This window comes from Moschus berezovskii, chromosome 4 (assembly GCF_049115385.1).
Source record: "Moschus berezovskii isolate FMDL1 chromosome 4, NW_MosBer_1.0, whole genome shotgun sequence".
Lineage (NCBI taxonomy): Eukaryota > Metazoa > Chordata > Mammalia > Artiodactyla > Moschidae > Moschus > Moschus berezovskii.
The window spans coordinates 40847801-40872588 of record NC_142463.1 but is presented as its reverse complement, the minus strand read 5'-3'; the positions used below and the strand labels follow the sequence as shown (position 1 = coordinate 40872588).

At 36.7% G+C, this 24788-nt stretch overlaps 1 protein-coding gene across 7 annotated transcripts in view; it reads right to left on the bottom strand.

The window, feature by feature from the left end:
- RAVER2 (ribonucleoprotein, PTB binding 2) overlaps nucleotides 1-24788 on the bottom strand; it is a 149711-nt gene that overhangs the window by 66134 nt on the left and 58789 nt on the right. For 2 of the 7 annotated variants that reach the window (XR_016037198.1, XM_055404091.2), the window contains exons 5-9: nucleotides 24023-24149; nucleotides 8652-8737; nucleotides 5466-5570; nucleotides 5221-5332; nucleotides 2794-3065 (exon numbers count right to left, since the gene is read on the bottom strand). Coding sequence is in view for 6 of the 7 variants with exons in the window: in XM_055404091.2 (XP_055260066.2) it covers nucleotides 2794-3065; nucleotides 5221-5332; nucleotides 5466-5570; nucleotides 8652-8737; nucleotides 24023-24149 (702 nt within the window). In the remaining variant the exon portion in view is untranslated. The remainder of the gene's footprint in view (nucleotides 1-2793; nucleotides 3066-5220; nucleotides 5333-5465; nucleotides 5571-8651; nucleotides 8738-24022; nucleotides 24150-24788) is intronic. The other 5 variants (XM_055404092.2, XM_055404095.2, XM_055404096.2 and 2 more) reach the window with 5 other exon arrangements.

The window sequence follows — 24788 nt, the reverse complement described above, 5'->3', positions numbered from 1 at the left end:
GTCGTGTCCAACCCTTAGCGACCCCACGGACTGCAGCCTACCAGGCTCCTCCATCCATGGGATTTTCTAGGCAATAGTACTGGAATGGCTTGCCATTGCCTTCTCTGCAAAATCTCGCTACATAATTAGAAAACATATTTTGAAATTACCTGGTCCAAGCAAGCCCCTATTGTCAGGAGAGAAGAATCACTTCTACAACAATATGCACAGGTGTTCACCAGGGTCTGCATAATTGCCTTCAGTGATACGACATTCATCTTTGTGGAAGTGTGAACTTTTTCTTTGTTTTAAAAACTTCAACTGTTCTGTGTTATATTAAGCCTAAATTGACTTATTTGTCATACTTATTAGACTAACTCTTCCCACTAAAGAAACATAAAATACTATGTGACTAGACTAATATGTGAATTTCTTTTTTTTTTAAACGTCAAATAAAATGACAGCTGGTCAACCTCTGCCAAGTTCCATATATCTATTTCCCTCAATTCTTCATCACGGGACTTGTTTTCTAGGCTCTGCCCTACTTCAGCTGTCTTTTACCAGATACACTTTCACTTGTCCATTATGTGAATCATCTCAAGTCCAGTTTTTCTAAAGACCTTAGTGCACAGGTCCCCAGCCTTTGGGATCTAATGCCTGATGCACTGTGGTGGAGCTGATGTAATAATAGAAATACAGTGCACAATAAATGTAACACACTTGCATCACCTCAAAACCACCCCCACTCCCCCCATCCATGGAAAAAACTGTTCCATGAAATCAGTCCCTGGTACCAGAAAGGCTGTGGACCGCTGTCCTAGTGCTTTCCATGCGTTAAGAAGTCTGTGCAAAAAAAAACCGAGTGTTTATATATGAGTTTTATTTAACTTCCCTCAATAACTTAAGCAATTAATCCTGCAAATAAATATTTAAAATTCTTCATTCTATGAAGAACCACTTTAGCTTTCTCAATGGACAATTATAGGTATTCTATCCATACCTCCTGTCATGACTAGGTGACAATAAAACCTCTTACAAAGTCCACATTATCATTTTGAGATTTGAATACAGCCAACTACCAGATATTTTTTCCTCATGTGTCACTTCTAAATCAAACAGTATTTTTTGTTATTGTTTAGTCACTCTGTCTTGTCAGACTCTGCGACCCCATGGACTGCAGAATGCCAGGCTTCCCTGTCTTTCACCTGAAGTTTGCTCAAAATGGTATTTTAAGATACAAATCAAAAAATTAAATGTACTTTATTCTACCTACCAATTATAATATTTACAAATGTCAATAGTTTATGAACCAATAAATTTTGTGTAAAATCCTCCAGAATTAAAACCAAGATTAGATTCTTTTGAACAGACCAGAGATTAATAACTAGGTTTGAAATCTTTCAGATAAACTAGAATTTATTCTACTTTTTTTTTGACTTTTTCTTTTTCATTTTTTTTTTTTTCAAAAACAATTTTAGGAATCTTTACTTAAAAACAACCTTATCTTAAAATGGAGTAACTTTGGTTTTACGAGCAACAAGCAAAGTACAGAGGCAAAAATGCATTACAGGAGCATTAAGTTCTACAGTAGGTCACAGCGTCTAATCTGAAATCACACCCGTAATATCATTTTTCAGGATATCTGGGAAATAGTTATTTCCCAGGATGTCTGAACCATAGCTACTCTATTTTGACTTTTAATTGTAAAAAAAAAAAATTTTTTTTAATAGCCAAAGCAGATTTCACCATTAATGACATCAGTGTTTTTCTAGGTATGAGAAGATGCAAGAATTGGAACTCATAAAACCTTTTTCTGAAAAGATCTAACTATCTGAAGGCCTGTTCTGCCAGTTTTTTGTTTTTTTTCAGAGCACAGAGTGCCTCATTCCTGATTTTCACCCTGAACTTCTTTCAGGGGGTGTTGAAGGTCAGCAGCTTGCAATGGTCATGATGTAATCTTTGTAGAGGCAGCTGGCTATTAGAATACTACTTAATTAGCTACAAAAATATATATTTTAGAAATAATATTGTATTTTAAAGAACAGCATTATCATTTACTAAGAAATTCTTATAAAGAATATTATATAATTGAATTTATTAATGGAACCCCTATGCTTTCCTAAACTACAAAATTTTGAACTTATTTTACTTTATATTTAAAAATTATGCACATCTCAAGGCTTTTAGAAAGCAAACATTTACAGAAATAAAGAATTTATATTTAAATATTTTATAATGTCAGATTTAAAAAACATTTTATACATATATTTTATTTACAAGCTGGCAAGTAATTAAGCAGAATCCCAAACAATTAAGCAGAATCCCAAACACCGTTTGGCATAACTTATCAAAAGATAGATTTTGGTTTATAATAATAGCTTTTTTTAAGGGTCCAATATTTTCTTCTTTTTAGAAGCAAATGTATACTATAAAAACAGTCAGCATGTCATTGACATAGGAATTATGTAGTTTGTAATCCATATTTATATACTTTAAGTATATTATTAACTTCCTTTGAAATACAAAAATAGTTCAGATTACTTGATGCTTCATAAATTCTACCACCTGTAAAATAACCAAAAAATTAAATACTCTAGAATTAGAATCATTAAAGATACAATTGAAAAGGAATATATAAATATTCCTTGGTAGTATACACACACATGTAGTATACATATATATACTTCATGTACATACATGTGTGCATTTATATGTATGTGTATGCATGCAAGGACACACACACTCTCTTACACACACACACATACTCTCTTACACACACACACACACACACACACACACACAGAGTTCTCTTACCCCTGAACTTATCTCCAGGCCTTTTGGCTGACTTTGTTGTTGCTTATGATGTCCTGTGAGCAAGCCTCCAGCAGTAAGGTTTGGAAAGCTCTGAAGATAAGTCTGTGACCCTGAGAAATTTCCTTCCGCCATTCCCACCAACGCTGGCTGTTTCTCCTGAGTGCTCCCATGCCCTGGTCCAGCTTGTCCAGCAATGTGCTGACTTGGAAGGAATGGTAACATGCCCATGCCAGTTGTTATAGTTGTTTGAGTTGGAATCAAATTAGATGCTGCTGTGAATCATAAACGCAAAAAATTTTGGTTAGATGACGCTTATTCCCAATAGTCCTTTTGATTTTGTCAAGTTGTGGGCAAAATGTGCAGAAACCTATTTTTTAATCTATTATAGAACAGTTAAATTTAAAAGGTGAGGTTAAAGGTTGTAAATTAGCAGCATCCTGTATGGAAAAACAAAAACCTCTAATAGTAATCACTCTTTTCCTACTTCAGCAACTTTCAGTATAATCTCAAGGATACTATACTCTTTCATTCCAAGTTTTAATTGTACACTTTAGAAGTTGACAACAAAATTTATGTACTTTTTTGCATTTAAGTTGTATCCGTTCCGTTTCGTCGCTCAGTCGTGTCCGACTCTATGCGACCCCGTGGACTGTAGCCTACCAGGCTTCTCTGTCCATGGGATTCTCCAGGCAAGAATACTGGAGTGGGTTACCGTTTCCTTCTCCAGGGGATCTTCCCGACCCAGGGATCGAACCCAGGTCTCCCGCATTGGAGGCAGAAGCTTTAACCTCTGAGCCACCAGGGAAGCCCCTAAGTTGTATCAGTGCCTTTTTTTAAAAAAATGCCCAGTCACTGTAATTTGCCAGCTTCTATGTTTGAAGGGAATAATTAAATAAGCCTTCGGTTTAAAAAATTCTCTGACAGTCAAAAATTATTAAAGTTACATTAACCCAATAATTATATTTAGTCAGCTGACTTGTACCAATTCATGAGTCAAATACACTGTCTCCTCTCATCTCCTGAGTTCAACATCTTTGCATGGGTAACCTGAAATCAGCCTTGGTTGGACTGTTTACAAACAAAAGTCCACAAACACTACATATCAAGATTTTTTTTTTAACTCAGAGAGTTGTTTTTTAAACATCAGCACACCACTGGTTTAAAAAACATCAATATTTGTGAATGGATAAGCACCAAATTAAAGTTTAATACATGAAAGTTTTACATTTTTATTTACAGGGATTAATAAGAAATTCTGAAAGGAGTAGAAGTTTTAATAGGAAAACTCTGAATCATTCCAGTTTTTAAAAATCTATAGGTCAAAGCTAAATGAAAAGAACTAGTTTTGATAACTACTGTAATTAAATCAAAGTTATACTTCAAAAATTCTCTAAACAAATTTCTTACATTTAGTACTTAATATTTGGAGATAGATTCTTAGTTCTATTTTTGAGCAATATATTTACTTGGACACTTTGAATTTTCAGTGTTCTTAAAGCAGCAATGCTAAAGCAATTGGCTAATTATTTAACCCAACATAAATAATAAATATCTGCATAAGCTTTTAAGCATACAAAATTTAATTTTTAGGACTCATCACACCATAAAAATTTCTATACCTGTCTATATACTGGTTTAACTTTTGCCCAGTCAATTCCAATAGTTTGAATTGATCATTTAACTATTTTACTTGGCTTCATGTACAAGAGGTTCAACAAGCTACCCATATTTAACCGACTTTTTTAAAAAAATCACTTGTGATGGCTTTTCTCTTTTTTCCCCCTCAGTGTGTTCACTTTGAACAAATTTCAGTGAAACTTCAAACTGAAAATGCCTTTCAAAATGACACTAAAGTAAGAAATCTTGGTATACTACCATGCTGTTATTCTTTGTCATAGTTTAGAAGTACATAGTACACATCATTTTTTTCTGCTACTATGCTGGAGTTCACATTTTAAAAATGATACAAATAATCAAACTGTAAACTTACAATTACCAGATATTTCTTAATAATCAAACTTTAATTTATAATTACCACATATTTCTTAATAAAAACTAACAGTTTCTTCATCCAGGCAAAGGTTAAATGGATCACTCTGCAATGTGCTGTCAGCCCAGTGGGCGGCATGTCAGTCTCAATGCATGTATGTCTTTGGCTCATGCTTCTATGAATCATCATCAAATATTAAAGCATGTCCAACAGAGAAAGTCTTATCTTGGCATAGAAGCAAGTCCATCAATACATAACTCATCAATAATATTCTAACGTTAAAAACAGAAAAGCCCAGAGGGCTCGTGAAACTTTAAATGATTAAAAAAAAAACTCAAATCTGACCTTCCTGCAAATACAAGTAGAATACAGGTACACTATCTTTATATCTCAAATCTGACTGTTTACTGACATCTCAGCAAATACACATCATTTACTTTTATGTGCTTCTCCAAGATGGCCCAGCTCTGTTTTCAATGGAAGCGGCGACCCTATCCCTACGGCAGTCTGGAGTATCATAGCTGGGGGTTCTCCAAGTAAGCCTGGTTTCTGCAAAAGAAAAAAGAATTTTGCTCATGGCAGCAAAAAAACTATACATGTGAAAATTCATAAACCACCTGACCAACAGCCTGACTACAGAAAAGAGGTGAACTCATTTCAAAACAAAAAATTCCATACTTACATTATTAGCGTGTATATTCTCAAACTTCATTAACTGTTGTTGAGCCAGTGGTACATGAGAAAGATTCTGAAGAAATAAATTAGAAGTATTACCCATAAGTGAGCTCTGTGAAAATGACAAAACATTAAGTTAGCTTAATTTTGAAGAGGTATTTGTTGTGTAACCCAATTCATTTTAAAGTTGAATTCCCCCGTTGATCTGAACACAAGCAACAGCTTCTTATTCTTATCCTACTTTCCAATTTCAGGCAACACTAATTAATTCTTTCAGTAACATACAAGATGTGACCATGCAGTCATGAAACTAAGTCCACATTTCTTCCTTCTTTTCTTTCATCCTTTCTCCCTTTTCCTTACTCCCTTCTGGCTTTCATATCAGTATCTTTCAATCATTTATTTGCTCATTTTATTCATTCAACAAAAATTCATTGAGCACTTCTATATGCCAGGCACTGTGCTACACAGCAAGGAAAACAATATGATCTGCCTTCATGGGTCTTACAGTCCCCTGAGGGAGGGAGACATTAATTAATTATAAAAATATACAATTAATAATGGCAATGAGTGTATGAAGGAAAAATACAAGGAGCAATGAGAACAAAGAGTGGTGGAACTTGATTCAGACTGATAAATTCAAGGAAGGTTTCCCTGAGCAACTAACTCATGCACAGAGATCTGAAGGCTGCAGAGAAATAACTAGGTGAAGTCTGGGGGAATGAGGTGGTGTTGGAATGGGAAAGATTTCAAGCAGGAAGAACAGCGGGAGCAAAGACCTAAGAGAAGAGAAGAAAGTTCTTCAAGGACCAAAAGCAGTTCACTATAGCTGGGACAGGGACACCTAAGGCACATGAGAGGCAGGGGAAGCCAGTTTGGACAGGCCCTCAAGGCCATATTAAGCAGTTTGGTCTGTTAGTCGCTCAGTCACGTCTGACTCTTTGTGACCCCACGGACTGTAGTCCGCCAGGCTCCTCTGTCCATGGGATTCTCCAGGTAAGAATACTGGAGTAGTTTGCCATGCCCTTCTACAGGGGATCTTCCAGACCCAGGGATTGAACCCAGGTCTTCTGCATTACAGGTGAATTCTTTACCATCTGAGCCACCAAGAAAGACTTCTTTCAGTCTTTATTTTAAATATTTGGTCTTTAAAGTAAAATGAGTATTGTCAAACTCTGGACTCTTCTCCCATATCACTTTAAACCTTACCGTAATTAACTGTTTGTTTTCTCTATTTGCTGAAATTCTATAAGAAGAGGGACTGTGAATATTTTGTACAATGGCATAGCATAAATGGATAGCAGAGTGTCTAGTACATGTTGAGTAAATGAATGACTAATGTATAAGGTCCTATGCTAGATTCTAAGAATGAAAAATAAATAATAGGCCTTTCCCTTAAAAAGTTGGGTTTAGCCACCATATGATTCAACAATCCCACTCCTAGACATATACCCTGAGGAAACCAAAATTGAAAAAGACACATGTATCCCAGTGTTGATTGCAGCACTGTTTACAATACCTAGAACAAGGATGCAACCTAGATGTTCACTGACAGATGGATAAAGAAACTGTGCTACATACATATGCATGATGGAATACTGCTCAGTCGTAAAAAGGAACACCTTTGAGTCAGTTCTGATGAGGTGGATGAACCTAGAGCCGATTATATAGAGTGAAGTCAGTCAGAAACAGAAATATAAATATTGTACAGTGAAAGTGAAAAGTGAAAGTGAAGTCGCTCCGTCGTGTCCGACTCTTTGCGACCCTGTGGACTGTAGCGCACCAGGCTCCTCCGTCCATGGGATTCTCCAGGCAAGAATACCAGAGTGGGTTGCCACTTCCTTCTCCAGGGGATCTTCCCAACCCAGGGATTGAACCCGGGTCTCCCGCATTATGGGCAGACGCTTTAACCTCTGAGCCACCAGGGAAGCCTGACTGTATACTGATGCCTAAACATGGAATCTAAAAAGATGGCACTGATGAATTTATTTGGAGGGCAGCAATGGAGAAACAGACAGAGAGAACAGACCTATGGACCCGGGGGGAGGGGAGGAGGGAGAGGGTGAGGTGTAGGGAGAGAGGAACTGGAAACTTACAATACCATATGCAAAAGACAGCCAAGGGGAACTGCCATATGGTTCAGGGCAATCATACATGGGCTCTGTGACAATCTAGAAGGGTGGGATGGGGAGGAAGAAGGGAGGGAGGTTCAGGAGGGAGGGGACATGGGTGTCACTATGGCTGATTCTTGTTAACATATGACAGAAAACCACAAAATTCTGTAAAGCAATTATCCTTCAATTAAAAAAATAAATTAAAAAAAAGTTGGGTTTAGGAACAAACATTCATTTACTCAACGTACAAAAACCATCTATTTCATATTAATATTAATTTGTAATTATGTAATTGATTTGTAAATATGTAATTGTAAATATGATTTGTAAATATATAATATTGATTGTAAATATGTAATTGATTTGTAATTATGCTTCTATATAGATATAGCCTTAAATAGCACCTGAAATTAGTAGGTAATATTTATCTCCAATATTATGGATATTTATGTACACAAACATATTTAAAATACTTATCTGAAAAAGGTAAGAAAAATATTTTTCACTCATGTATAAATTATCTTTATAACACTGATTTTTTAAATTATTTATTTTAATTGGAGGCTAATTACTTTACAATATTGTAGTGGTTTTTGCCATACATTGACATGAATCAGCCATGGGTGTACACATGTTCCCCATCCTGAACCTCCCTCCCCTTCCCTCCCCATCCCATCCCTCAGAGTCATCCCAGTGCACCAGCCCTGAGCACCCTGTCTCATGCATAACACTGATTAGGTTTTAAGAATAGAGCTATTGTTCATTTATTTTTCTTTCTGTAAGTTTTTGGATTAAAACCATATAAGACTTGCTTTGAGCTACTGATTTATTTCTAGAAAAATATACCACAAAATATACCTCTTCACTTCTTAATGTCCTACAAATAGGAATCAAATATATAAGCTATGCTGCTTTGATTACCATATTAAGTTCTGTTTTTATGTAGGTACATTTATTACTAAGAACTTTATTTAAAAACAAAATACTCATTTAATTCCTTAAGAACTTTAAACGTTAAGAACAAACAAAATATCCATTACAAATTTTTTATGTTTCAATACTCAGTGCTATTTATATACCTGATGTGCTTTATTCAAATGTAAAAATGCAGGGGAGATGGATGGATTCATCAGATGTGGCAAGCTGTGAGGTGTTCCAAGAACTGCTTTAAGAAAATAAAAGGAAAAATTTATCTTTATGATATATACATATGGAATTAAAAATTAAACAAACTCCAAAAGGGTAGATGAATATTACTTAACACATTTAACATATTCACTGGAAGTTCAATGATATACTAATCTTGTCATTGAACAAAAAGTGACAGGTTTCTTTCCTGGTCATTCAACTCTAGAATTTAAAATTCCAATACCTTCTGTCTCAATGGCAAAACACCAAACCTAGTCTTTCTCTTTAGCACTTAGTGCAAGAAAACTAATTATATCTTTTAATAAACAGAATACTAATTAAACCCATGTTATCTGCTCAGTGTTCTGTCAGTTTGTTTGGGTAATTTAGCAGAGGGTCAGGATGGGAGGGGAAGGAAAATATATAATCCTGTTGTTAAGGCTTACAATCCAATTGAGGAGAAAACACATTATATTAATAGGTACAGTTAAACAACACTTCATAACAAAAAAGAAACATTACTGTACACAGATAATAAATAAATGATAACCATGCTTTCTGTCAAGTTTGTCTAAGAGTACAAATACCAGAGTACGTATCAAAAGAGACATTTTAAGAATAGACAATATACAGACAAAAAGATTCATGAGATAAAAAATATATGAAACAATTTCATCCAATTATTAGATGTAAGTAGTCATAATATACAATTAATAAGAATTACAGAAGGTCAAGCTTAGAAAGTACTTCAAAAAGCATGTAATCCAATGATGAAACGTATTTGAAATTTATACATAATATCACTACAAATTCACTCTAGATTTAAAAACTTTGTTTCAAATTTTTGTTACTTATTGAGGCAGATCATTACAACTTTGGAAAACTGACCATTAGAAAGTACTTTCTTTAGAATAAACCAGTTTCCTAATAGGTGATGGGAAAATTAGGATCCTCAGAGTAAGTTGCTAATGAAGGAAAATACTGTTTATTAGAAAAGAGGGATAATGATGATCATTTCATAAACAGAAAGGGAACAAGGGGATGCAACAATCATGTCTGTGCACCTAACAAAGCTTCAAAATATATAAAGCAAAAATTTATAGAACTGAAAGGAAAAGGAGACAAATCCACAGTTATGATAAGAGGTTTCAATACCTCCTCCCTTCATTTTTCAGTCACTGCATTTTGTTAAAAAACATTAAAAATTTTTTCACAGCTTTTTGTGAATATAGTATTTCCCAGTTTAGAACAGTAACAACCAGAATTTAAATGCCCTGAAAATGTTCACAGTCTCACATTTAGCTGCCTTTACTCTTAGATTTTGGCTAGGTCTCCCATTCAGCCTCTTCCTCCCCTCAACAATTGATAGCATGCTGTTGCTCTTTAGTTGTTCAATCATGTCAAACTATGCAACCCCATGAACTGTAGCCCACCAGGCTCCTCTATCCATGGGATTTCCCAGGCAAAATCTTGGAGTGGGTTGCCATTTCCTTCTCCAGGGAATCTTCCCGACCCAGGAATCAAGCCTGGGTAGGGTTTGAGCTGTCCATGGGGTCGCAAAGAGTCAGACAAAACTGAGCAACCGAGTGTGCATAATTCATCATGATAACAGACCAAAAATAAAAAGGCCACACTGATGATATCAACAAATGGAGAAAAGCAGTAGATAAATTCCAGAAATTATTATGATAAAATTTCTCAGCAATATAGGAATAAGTTCCCAGGTTGGGAAAAAATCTGTAAATTAAAAAATATAGCTAAGATAATGCTTAATAATAAAAGAATGAATGCTTTCTCTGTAAGGTCAGGAAGAAGGCAAGGATGTCCACTCTCAAAAGTTCAGTGCACAAATCTTCCTGAGATTTCCATCAACTGCAGTAAAGCAAGAAAAATAAAAGGTATAAATACTGTAAAGGAAGAAGTAAAACTTCTTGTAGATGACATGATAGTCTATACAGAAAATCCTAAGGGCAAAATCTGCTAGAAATAAAAAGCAAGTCTGCATGATACAAGATAAATATACAAAATCAGCTGTACTTGTATATGCAAGCAACAAGCAATAGGAAATCAAAATTTAGAACGTAAAACTATTTAAGATAGTATCAAGAATATATAAAGAATGAAGCAACAAAAAGAAACGCAACTCTGTTTAAAAACAGGCAAAGAACTTGATTAAGCATTTCTCCAAAGACAACATGAAAACAGACAATAAGCACAAGAAAAGATGCTCAACACAGTCATTCGGAAAACTCAAAACTATGATGATTTGCCATTTTATTCCTATTTGGATAGCTAAAATAATAAAAGCAGAAAGTCTATGAAGATATGGAGAAACTGGAACCCTGGTACACTGCTTTGGAAATGTAAAATGATGCAGCCACTGTGGAGATAGCTTGCCAGGTCCTCAACAAGTTAAACAGAGAATAAGCATATGATGCACCAATTTAGCTCTAAGTATATAACCTCAAAAGAACTGAAAACAGATGTTCAAATACTTGTACATGAACATTCATAGACAACACTCTCCATAACAGTCAAAAGGTGAAAACAACTCAAATGGTCCATCAATGATGAATGAATAAACAAACTGTGATATATGCGTACAATGGACTATCATTTAGCCACAAAAAGGAATGAAGAACTTATATATTACAGCACTCAAAAACATCATGCTAAGTGAAAGAAGCCAGACACACAGTGACTTTTGTTTATATGAAATATCCAGAATAAACAAAAGTGTAAAGACAGAAAGCAGATGGGTTGTTGCCAGGCCCAAGCAGAGGGATAATAGGGCAGTAACTGTTTAATGGGTACAGATTTTATTTTGAGGTAATGAAAATGTTTTGAAAGTTAGGCAGAGTTTGTGATTACACAACACTGTGAATGTACCAAATGTCACTGAACTATTGACTTTAAAATGATTAATTTAAAATCTATACACAGATGTATAGATCAGTCTTTGGGACTCTGTGGGAGAGGGTGAGGGTGGGATGATTTGGGAGAATGTCATTGAAACACGTATGTTGTCATATGTGAAATGAATCACTAGTTCATGGTCAATGCATGTTATAGGATGCTCGGGGCTGGCATGCGGGGATGACCCAGAGGGAGGATAAAGGGAGGAGGGAGGTGGGAGGGGGGTTCAGGAGGGGGAAATTATGTAAACCCGGGGCGAATTCATTTCAATGTACGGCAAAACCAACCAATATAATATTGTAAAATAATTTGCCTCCAATAAAAAATAAATTAATTACAAAAAAATAAATAAATAAATAAAATGATTAATTTCATGTTATGTGATGTCTGCCTCAAAATTACAATAAAAAATAGTATCAAGGAATATGAAATGCTAAGGATAAATCTGAAAAAATGTGTGTCAGAATTACACCCTGAAAACTATAAAACATTGTTGATAAAACAAAAGAAGACCTAAATAAATGGAGAGATATATTTATGGCAAATTGTTGTCAGTTCTGCACAAATCAGCATACAGATTCAACACAATTCCAAATTCCCAGCAGACATTTTTCACAGAAATTGATAGCAGATTCTAAAATTTATATGCACATACAAAGGACCTACAATAGATAAAACAAATAGAAAAAGAATAGAGTTGGAGCACTTACACTTACTGTTTTTAGGACTTACTATAAAACTATCAAGACAATGCAGTATTGGTATAAATACAGACATTTAGATCAATGGAATAGAATAGGGGGTCCAGAGACAGAGCCCTATATACACAGTCAATTGATTTTTGAAAAAAGTGTCAAGAAAGCCAATGAAAAAGGATAATCATTTTTAACAAATTATGCTAGAACAACTGTAAAAAAATATTCACCTGGACCTTTACCTCATATTGTAAATAACAATTAATTTGAAATCATTTATAAACCTAAACTTAAGAGGTAAAATTATAAAACTTTTTGAAGAAAACACAGGAGGACACTTTTGTTATCTTGAATTTGGCAAAGATTTTTTAAACATGACATAAGAAATATGAATTAGAAAATAAAAAAGTAATAAACATGACACTGTCAAAATAAGCAATTTTGTTCTTCAAAAGACATTAAGTAAATAAAAGGACAACCTACAGAGTGGCTGCAAACCCAAACATATCCAACAAAGGATTGTATCTAGAATAAAGAATCCTAACAACTTAAGAAGATAAACAGCTTCATTTTAAAATGTTCAAAATATTTCAAAAGATATATTAACTAAGGAGATATAAAGATGATAAATTAGTACATTAAAATATGTTCAAAAACATTTGTCAAAAGGGATATTCAAATTAAAACCACAATAAGATATAAACCAAACAGAAAGGCTAAAATTAAAGGGTCAGTATGTCAAATGTTGGTGAGGACACTGATTGAACTAGAGCCTTGATGGTGAGAATGTAAATTGGTCAGAAAACACATTAGAAAACTGGTGGGGGACTTCCCTGGTGGTCCAGTGGTTAAGACTCTACTCCCAATGCAGAGGGCCCAGGTTCTATCCTGATCAGGGAACTAGGTCCCACGTGCCACAACTAAAGATCCTGCATACTGCAACAAAGACTGAAGATCCATGTGCCAGAACTAAAACCCAGTGCAGCCAAATAAAGAACTAAAAGCAAATGTCCAGAGCAATTTTATCTGTAACAACCCCAAACAGGAACTAACCCAGTGTTCAACAAATCAATGAAAGTGCAAATTGTGGAACAGAATGCTGCTCAGCGTTAAAAAGGAAAACAACTACTGATAACATGAAGCAGCATGGATGAATCTCAAAATAATAAGCTGAGGGAAAGAAGTCATACAGTACATACTGTTTGACTCCATTTATATAAATTTCTAGAAAATACAAACTTTAGTGACAGAAAGCAAAACAGTAGTTTCCTGGGGATGAGGAGAAAAATGGGTTACAAAGAGGCAAAAGGCAAGTTCTGAGAGTAATTAATATCTTCATTGTTTTGATTATGATGATAGTTTCATGGGTCATACAAATGGCAAAGCTTACCAGTTTGTACAATTTAAATATGTGCAGATGACTGTGCCTGAATTATACCTCAATAAAGCACGGTGAAAGTGAGAGGAGAGTGAAAAAGCTGGCTTAAAACTCAACATTCAAAAAACTAAGATCATGGCATTCAGTCCCATCACTTCATGGGAAATAGATGGGGAAACAAGGAAATAGTGACAGACTTTATTTTCTTGGGCGCCAAAATCACTGCAGATGGCGACTGCAGCCAAGAAATTAATAGACACTTGCCCCTTGGAAGAAAAGCTATGACAAACCTAGACAGTGTATTAAAAAGCAGAGACATTACTTTGCCAACAAAGGTCCGTCTAGTCAAAGGTATGGCTTTTCCAGTAGTCACGTATGGATGTGAGAGTTGAACTATAAAGAAGGCTGAGCACTGAAGAATTGATGCTTTTGAACTGTGATGTTGGAGAAGCCTCTTGAGAGTTCCTTGGACTGCAAGGAGATCCAACTAGTCCATCCTAAAGGAAATCAGTCCAGAATACTCACTGGAAGGACTGATGCTAAAGCTGAAGCTCCAAGACTTTGGCCACCTGATGCGAAGAACTGACTAATTAGAAAAGACCCTGATGCTGGTAAAGATTGAAGGCAGTAGGAGAGGGGAATGACAGAGGATGACATGGTTGGATGGCATCACCGACTCGATAGACATGAGTTTGAGTAAGCTCCGGGAGTTGGTGACGGACAGGGAAGGCTGGCGTGTTGCAGTCCATGGGATCGCAAAGAGTTGGACACGACTGAGCAACTGAACTGAACTGAAAGCTGCTAAAACTACAATTTAGACTATAAGTCTAAATTTACATTACACCACATTTTTTTAAGGTAGTTCAAAGGTCTGGACTGAAAAGAAAAGATCAGTATGGTTCAAGTAACATAAAGTGGGTGTGGGAGGAAAATCAACCTGATGGTTGTGCACAGATTAGATTAGACAGAAAAGAAAGCAGACAAAAAAGATAGTTAAAAATTTACAGACTAGATCACATATAACCAGGTATGTATAAGTCATGCAACAGAGAGGTAAAGGAAGGAGTTTAATCAGTAAATAATATTTAAGTACTTTTTACTCTAAATAGCAGGTCTGTTCTAGGTGCCTGAGAGGAACAAAACAGATAAATCTTTGCCTTTATGGAGCCTTCTCTGTTCTAGTGGAAGAAAAGGCAATAAACAAATAAATATGTGTCAGTTACTTGAAAAAACAAATAATACAATGAGCAAGATGTTTAAGAAGCAAGGGTTTAAATACAAATATATCATATAGGCATACTTCAGAGACATTGAAGATTTGGTTCCAGGTCACTCCAATAAACTGATTATCGCAGCAAAATAAGTCATACAATTTTGTTTCCTGGTACATACAAAAAAGTTATGTTTATGCTACATAGCTAAAACAATATATACACCTCAGTTTTAAAATGTTAACCATCATCTGATGAAGCAGTGTTGCCACAAACCTTCATTTTTAAAAAAAAACACAGTATCTGTAAAGCACAATAACATGAGGCACACTTGTATATATATGTATCCTACAATATAAGGGTAATCTCATAGGATCATGACCCTTTGTAACTATTTTAGTTTGCTCAGAGGCCTCTGTGAAGAGGTTAGGATATAAAAAGGAACATAGTTAAAATATAGTAATAAACACAGTAAGGAAAAAACAAATGAAACTTACTGATTAACAAGATAGTTTGTCTTTCCTGAACACCAACAAACTTTCCACCCATTCTCCAGAAGCTTTGCATGTGTTCAAGTCAGGTATTTAACCCTCTTCCCTTCCCACTCTAAATAAAGCAAAGGTTATCAGTGTAATACTGAAATATCCTTCTTAAAATTGTAAAAGTAGCACTAAAGTGAAAAAGTATAATCTCATATGGTCATACACCAACCTGAGGAGAAAAGCAGAGGGGGAGAATACATATCCTTGGATAAAAAGAAGAGAAAAAAATAATTTGGGGGAGAAGTTACTAAAGATAGCCCAGGTGTGAACTATTACTTTCTAACAGACTCTCGCAAGTGTAATATACTTCTTTAAACACTGATACAATCTTGGACTGTATTAATAGAAATATAATGATGATAGGAAGGAAGTCCCACTGCATTCTGTGGTGATTAGAACCCATCGACAGGATAAATTTGTCTGTGTATGCTATCCTACAGGGCAACGCAGATAACCTATCTAGTTGCTGGGGGCCCTCGAGAGCATATCCTATGACCTGTTGTGGAAAGTCAAGTACAGAACTATAGATTATGAAGAGGTAGAAGAGGTATATAAGCAAACTATACTCAATATTTTGTAATAACCTAAGGGAAAAGAATCTGAAAGAAATAGATACACATGCATAAATGAATCACTTTGCTGTATACCTGAAACTAACACAACACTGTAAATCAACTATACTTGAATAAAAAAGTAAAATTAAAATAAATAATATGGTTCTAAAAAGAGATTGCTATTTATATTTTCATCTTAAAATATAAAAATATTTAGTTTTATCAATTCTTAATATATGGGTTGACAAAGGGGCATTTATGTAATTGACACATAAGTGATACGTAAACCATATATATTGGGGTTCCACTAAAAAATATACTTTACTGATAGAATGTATAGACAAAAATGAACAAAAGGAGACCACCAGTCTGCAGGACAGAAAACAAAGAAAATCAAAGATGACTATAGTTTCATGATAGTTATCTCCAAACATTAGAAGGCTATTCTTATGGAAGAAGGATAGATTTATTCTATGTTTCTTCACAGGAAGAACTAGAATAAGCAGCTAAAAGTGATTTAAAAAATTACCATCTAATATAAGAAAAAACTTAGTAATTAAATTTGTCAAACCAGGGAATAGTCGCCTTGCAAATAATGAGCTGCTTATGCTTTGAGTAGCCAAGACATACAAAGGATATCTCTATGCCATTAAAATTGCAAGAGGTTAAAGCTTTATCTTTAAAGTCTCATTTAACTCAGATGACCATTTTATCTACTACAGTGGGCAAGAATCCCTTAGAAGAAACAGAGTAGCCATTATAGTCAACAAAAGAGTCCAAAATGCAGTACTTGGATGTAATCTCAAAAACAACAGAATGATCTCTGCTCCTTTCCAAGGTAAACCATTCAATATCACAGTAATCCCAAGTTTATGCCCCAACAAGTAATGCTGAAGAAGGTGAAGTTGAATGGTTTTATAAAAACCTACAAAACCTTCTAAACTAATACCCAAAAAAGATGTTATTTTCATTAGAGGGGACTGGAATGAAAAAGTAGGAAGTCAAGAAACACCTGGAGTAACAGGCAAATTTGGTCTTGGAGTAGAGAATGAAGCAGGGCAAAGGCTAACAGAGTTTTGCCAAAAGAATGCACTGGTCATAGCAAACACCCTCTTCCAACAACCCAAGAGAAGACTCTACACATGGACATCACCAGATGGTCAATACCGAAATCACATTGATTATATTCTTTGCAGTCACAGATGGAAGAGCTCTATACAGTCAGCAAAAACAAGACAGGGAGCTGACTATGGCTCAGATCATGAACCCTTTATTGCCAAATTCAGACTTCAATTGAAAAAAGCAGGGAAAACCACTAGACCATTCAGGTATGACCTAAATCAAATCCCTTACGAATATACAGCAGAAGTGAGAAACAGATTCAAGGGATTAGACCTGATAGAGTACCTGAAGAACTATGGACGGAGGTTCGTGACATTGTACAGGAGGCAGGGATCAAGACTATACCCAAGAAAAAGAAATGAAAACAGGCAAAATGGTTGTACAAGGAGGCCTTACGAACAGCTGAGAAAAGAAGGGCAAGTCAAAGGAGAAAAGGAAAGATATACCCATTTAATAGCAAGGAGAGATAAGAAAGCCTTCCTCAGTGATCAAGGCAAAGAAATAGAGGAAAACAACAGAATGGGAAAGACTAGAGATCTCAAGAAAATTTGAGACACCAAGGGAATGTTTCATGCAAAGATGGGCACATTTAAGGACAGAAATGGTATGGCCCTAACAGAAGCAGAAGATATTAAGAAGAGGTGGCAAGAATACACAGAAGAACTGTACAAAAAAGATCTTCACGACCCAGATAATCAAGATGGTGTGATCACTCACCTAGAGCCAGACATCCTGGAATGTGAAGTCAAGTAAGCTTTAGGAAGCATCACTATGAACAAAGTTAGTGGAGGTGATGGAATTCCAGTTGAGCTATTTCAAATCCTAAAAGATGATGCTGTGGAAGTGCTGCACTCAATATGTCAGCAAATGTGGAAAACTCAGCAATGGCCACAGGTCTAGAAAAGGTCAGTTTTCAATCCAATCCCAAAGAAAGGCAATGCCAAAGAATGTTCAAACTACTGCACAATTGTACTCATCTTACATGTAGTAAAGTAATGCTGAAAATTCTCCAAGCCAGGCTTCAACAGTACATGAACCATGAACTTCCAGATGTTCAAGCTGGATTTAGAAACGGCAGAGGAACCAGAGATCAAACTGCCAACATCCGTTGGATCATCAAAAAAGCAAGAGAGTTCCAGAAAAACATCTACTTCTGCCTTACTGACTATGCCTAAGCCTTTGACTGTGTGGATCACCACAAACTGTGGAAAATTTTTTAAGAGATGGGAATACCAGACTACCTGACCTGCCTCCTGAGAAATCTGTATGCAGGTCAGGAAGCAACAGTTAGAACTGGACATGGAACAATGACTGGTTCCAAATCGGGAAAGGAGTACATCAGTTCAGTTCAGTAACTCAGTCGTGTCCGACTCTTTGCGACCCCATGGACTGCAGCACGCCAGGCCTCCCTGTCTATCACCAACTCCCAGAGGTTACTCAAACTCATGTCCATTGAGTTGGTGATGCCATCCAACCATCTCACCCTCTGTCGTCCCCTTCTCCTCCCGCCTTCAATCTTTCCCAGCATCAGGGTCTTTTCCAATGAGTCAGTTCTTCACATCAGGTGGCCAAAGAATTGGAGTTTCAGCCTCAGCATCAGTCCTTCCAATGAATATTCAGGACTAACTTCCTTTAGGATGGACTGGTTGGATCTCCTTGTAGTCCAAGGGACTCTCAAGTCTTCTCCAACACCACAGTTCAAGAACATCAGTTCTTTGGCACTCAGTTTTCCTTATAGTCCAACTCTCACATCCATACATGACTACTGGAAAAACCATAGCCTTGACTAGACGGACCTTTGTTTCAAAGTAATGCATCTGCTTTTTAATATGGTGTCTTGGTTGGTCATAACTTTTCTTCCAAGGAGTAAGCATATTTTTATTTCATGGCTGCAGTCACCATAAGCTGTATATTGTCACCCCGCTTATATGCATAGTATATGCATATTTAACTTATATGCATAGTATATCATGTGATATATTGGGCAGGATGAAACACAAGCTGGAATCAAGATTGCAGGGAGAAATATCAATAACCAGAAATATGCAAATGACACCACCCTAGTGGCAGAAAGCAAAGAAGAACTAAAGAGCCTCCTGATGAAATAAGAGAGTGAAAAAGCTGGCTTAAAACTCAACATTTAGAAAACTAAGATCATGGCATCCAGTCTACTTCATGGCAAATAGATGGGGAAACAATGGAAACAGTGACAGACTTTATTTTGGGGGGTTCCAAAATCACTGCAGATGGTGACTGAAGCCATGAAATTAAAGACACTTGCTCCTTGGAAGAAAATTTATGACCAACCAAGACACCATATTAAAAAGCATAGACATTACTTTGCCAGCAAAGGTCCATCTAGTCAAAGCTATGGTTTTTCCAATAGTCATGTACGGATGTGAGAGTTAGACTATAAAGAAAGCTGAGCGCTAAAGAACCGATACTTTTGAACTGTGGTGTTGGTGAAGACTCTTGAGAGTCCCTTGGACTGCAAGGAGATCCAACCAGTCCACCCTAAAGAAAATCAGTCCTGAATATTCACTGGAAGGACTGATGCTGAAGCTGAAACTCCAATACTTTGGCCACCTCATGCAAAGAATTGACTCATTTGAAAGGACCCTGATGCTGGGAAAGATTGACGGCAAGAGAAGGGAACAACAGAGGATGAGATGGTTGGATGGCATCACCGACTCAATGGACATAAGTTTGAGTAAACTCTGGGAGTTGGTGATGGAGAGGGAAGCCTGGCGTGCTGCAGTCCATGGGTTCACAAAGAGTCAGACATGATCGTGCGACTGAACTGAAAGTTTCATCTAATTCTGAAAAAAAAAATTGTAGGAGGGATATTTGACTGCATAACAGGCTGAGCTGGATACCTCGGAAGATACTTGTTACACATAAATAATTGATGATGATATTAAGTACTTAATACAAACATTGTTGGTATAATAAAGAATTTAACTGGTCTTTGGTTCCTGGAGGGTTTCCCCAGCAGATAGGAGTGTTTTTGTTATGCTAATGAATGAAGTGACTCAGGGTAGGCCCCTACATGGCTTCAGAATGGGGACTGGTCATACCTGAAAGACCTAACATGTGATTAGAGAATGGGGGCTTTGAGCATGTGATATTGAGGTAGAAGACAGATAGGCCCATAGGTGGACAGCTGGTGTTTGTCAAGTAGAGTAAAATTCAAGGCTTGTTCTTACCCAGACACTCCAAGGACAAAGCTAGTGGCACAAGCTGAGTTCTGCTAAAGCAAAGAGATAAGGTGCCTAAGGTCAAGGAAGACTTCACTGTGTGCATGTGTGCAGGAAGGCTTCTTAGGGGGTCAAAAAGGAGGGGGCCTCACCCCATAATAACTGTGGACATGTACCCACAGGCCTCTGTGGTAGGATCCATCTTATCAAAAAGTTGCTCACACATCTGGGGGGAGGGTCCCAGGATCAGTCAGGTGTGAAGAAAGAAACAAGATAATTGGCCAAATATAAACCTCAAATAGCCAAAGCAATCTTAAGAAGAATGGAACTGAAGGAATCAACCTGCCTAACTTCAGACTATACTACAAAGCTATAGTCATCAAGACAGTATGGTACTGGGACAAAGACAGAAATATAGATCAATGGAATGAAATAGAAAGCCCAGAGATAAATTCATGCACCTATGGACACCTTGTCTTTGACAAGGGAGGCAAGAATATTCAATGGAGAAAAGACAATCCCTTTAACAAATGGTGCTGGGAAAACTGGTCAACCACTTGTAAAAGAATGAAACTGGAACACTTTCTAACACCATACACAAAGACAAACTCAAAACGGATTAAAGATCTAAACGTAAGACCAGAAACTATAAAACTCCTAGAGGAAAACATAGGCAAAACACTCTCTGACATAAATCACAGCAGGATCCTCTATGACCCACCTCCCAGAATATTGGAAATAAAGCAAAAATAAAGAAATGGGACCTAATTAAAATTAAAAGCTTTTGCACAACAAAGGAAACTATAAGCAAGGTGAAAAGACAGCCTTCATAATGGGAGAAAATAATAGCAAATGAAGCAACTGACAAAGGATTAATCTCAAATATGCAAGCAACTCCTGCAGCTCAATTCCAGAAAAATAAACTACCCAATCAAAAAATGGGACAAAGAACTAAACAGACATTTCTCCAAAGAAGACATACAGATGGCTAACAAACACATGAAAAGATGCTCAACATCACTCATTATCAGAGAAACGCAAATCAAAACCACAATGAGGTACCATCTCATGCTGGTCAGAATGGCTGCTATCAAAAAGTCTACAAACAATAAATGTTGGAGAGGGTGAGGAGAAAAGGGAACCCTCTTACACTGTTGGTGGGAATGCAAACTAGTACAGCCACTATGGAGAACAGTGTGGAGATTCCTTAAAAAACTGGAATTAGAACTGCCATACGACCCAGCAATCCCACTGCTGGGCATACACACTGAGGAAACCAGAACTTAAAGAGACAAGTGTACCCCAATGTTCATCGCAGTACTGTTTACAATAGCCAGGGCATGGAAGCAACCTAGATGTCCATCTGGAGACAAATGGATAAGAAAGCTGTGGTACATATACACAATGGAATATTACTCAGCCATTAAAAAGAATGCATTTGAATCAGTTCTAATGAGGTGGATGAAACTGGAGCCCATTATACAGAGTGAAGTTAGTCAGAAAGAAAAACATCAATACAGTATACTAATGCATATATATGGAATTTAGAAAGATGGTAACAATGACCCTATTTGTGAGACAGCAAGAGACACAGATGTAAAGAACAGTCTTTTGGACTCTGTGGGAGAAGGCAAGGGTGGGATGATTTGAGAGAATAGCACTGAAACATGTATATGTGAAAGAGATCACCAGACAGGTTCAATGCATGAGACAGGGTGCTCAGGGCTGGTGCACTGGGATGACCCTGAGGGATGGGATGGGGAGGGAGGTGGGAGCAGGGCTCGGATGGGGAACACATCTACACCCATGGCTGATTCATGTCAATGTATGGCAAAAACCACTACAATATTGTAAGTAATTAGCCTCCAATTAAAATAATTAATTTAAAAAATGATAATAATTGACCCAATGTAAACAAAGATCGGGAAACAATGTTCTATGTGATTTAAATCACGTCCTCACTGCACTCCTCACTGGGTGTGTTTTTCTGCCTTGTTTCTGCCTTAAATACACTATTTCTCCATATGCTCTCCCATACATTGTGCTGTGACTCTAATAAAAAACTTTATACCTGTTTTTAATAGTTTTTGCCTCCTTGAAACATTCTTGCTTTCAACTGGGGGAAAGAGACAGGGTCATTTTGCCTCTAGCCGCTAACTCCTGGTGGCCTGGTGAGTAGGATTCCTGGTTTTCATTTAGGTTTCTTAGGTTCAATTCCTGAGCAGGGAACTAAGATCTCTCTTCAGGACTGCTCACTGCTGTCTCTCCAAGATAAATACTAGCCTAGCCTCCAGACGTCCAGGAAGAGGAAGAGAACTGCAGATAAGAGTTCAATTACATGGCCAGTCATGCCTACATATAAAACCCCCATAAAACCTCTAGAGACTGAAGCTAGTTCAGTAGAGATCTCTGGTTAATTAATACATTGGTGTGCTGGGAGGCAAATGTGCTCTGATCCTACAGGGAAAGAACATAAAAGCTCTGCAGTTAGGACCTACAAGTCACAGCCCTAAGTCTCTTGATTATGCTGTTTCTGAGTTACATCCTTTGTAACAAAACTGTAATTGTAAGTACAGTGCTCTCCTAAGTTATGGGAGTCTATAGACTCATTGGAGAAGATCCTGATACTGGGAAAGATTGAAGGCAGGAGGAGAAGACGACGACAGAGGATGAGATAGTTGGATGGCATTACCAACTCAATGGACATAAATTTGGGCAAACTCTGGGAGTTGGTGATGGACAGGGAAGCCTGGCATGCTGCAGTCCATGGGGTTGCAAACAGTTGGACATGACTGAGCAACTGAACTGAACTGAACACATTATTGAACCTGTGGTATCACAGGAAGCCCCAAATTTGAAGCAAGTTAGCCAGAACAGGCCTGGAGACCTCTGTAGTGTGGCTCGTGTCTGAAGCAGGGGCAGACCTGTTGGGGACTTAAGCCCTCACTCACAGCACCAGTGCTAACTCCAGGTAGTTAGTGCTACAACAGAACTGTAGTATGCTAGTTGGCGTTAGACCAGTTGGAACTGAAACAGAATAAATACATTTCATCTAAACATTTGTAATCTAAAGCGTAATGTTGAATACAGGCATTCACTTCCTAATGATAAAGTATACATTTTGTGTATGTACAGCTATGCATTTCAAAAGACAAATGAACTCCTCCAATGAATACTAGACAGATATTTAATGCATGCCAATATTATAACAATTTCCACAATACTAAGAAAATGATATTGCTTTCATCATTTTCAACAAAGTAAAACAATTTCACCATGAAAAAAAAAAAGATAACAGCAGAGAGGAAACTGATCTTTAGCACTTTCTAACAAAGTAATTCTGCCAAAAATATTACATAGAAAAGTATCATATCTTTTGCTAAAATGAGCTGTAACAATGTAGTATGTTAAATATTACCTTATTAAACCATGTGAAACCTAGTTTAGAAATTCATGGCAACCAGTAACTACACTTGAAGGTTTAGTATTTAATACTTAGTTTTAAAAAAATCAGGAAATCCATAAGCAATTTGTGCCTACCAAAAAGAGTCAAAACATATTTCCACCTCAGATCATTAATTAAAATTCATTGATAAATTCTAGAAAAAATAAATACTGTGGACTAATTTAAATGTGTTTTTCATGTAAAACAGTACAATTAACCTCATGCCAATATTCTACATGTCATTAGCACACGTGATGCTCACCTGGTTTAACAGTCCGCCCGCAGAGCTGGGGTTGTAGAAGAATTTGCAACATGGCAGGGTTGTTTAAACTTTTCATGATTTGCACTGGATTTGGCTCTGGAAGTAAGCCCTTTTGATTACTGTGCCTCTTCGATGAATAAAGAAATACAAAAATTAGAACATGGGTAAGCGCAAAGATGAAACTGTAACGGCTTTTTTTTTTTTTTGGAAATTCTCATTTGTCTGATAAGATCTATTTTATACTAAACACAACGTGTTTTATGTCATACACTTGTATACATTCTACCACAATTCCTAATTATAATAAGATACTCTAAGATATGAGCTTCCCTGGTAGCTCAGTTGGTAAAAAATCCACTTGCAAGGCGGGAGACCTGGGTTTGATCCTTGGGTAGGGAAGGTCCCGTGGAGGAGGGCATGGCAACCCACTCTAGTATTCTTGCCTGGAGAATCCTTATGGACAGAGGAGCCTGGTGGGCAGTGGTCCATGGCGTCATAAGGAGTCAGACACGACTGAGCAACTAAGCACAGCACAGCATTCTAAGTAAGATATTCATGCAACATACACCGAAATCCTCATAGAATGTTTCAGTGAAATAGAAATTGGCTTTAAGAGAACTAACAATTTAGTCAGATAAATCTCTTCATGCAAGGGGCAAGATATCAAGGGAATCTGAGTTTACTAACAGGGAGGTAACCTGACACAATATGAATACTTTGATACTACAGAAGAACTTTACTATAATGTTGATCTAAAGTTTAATAA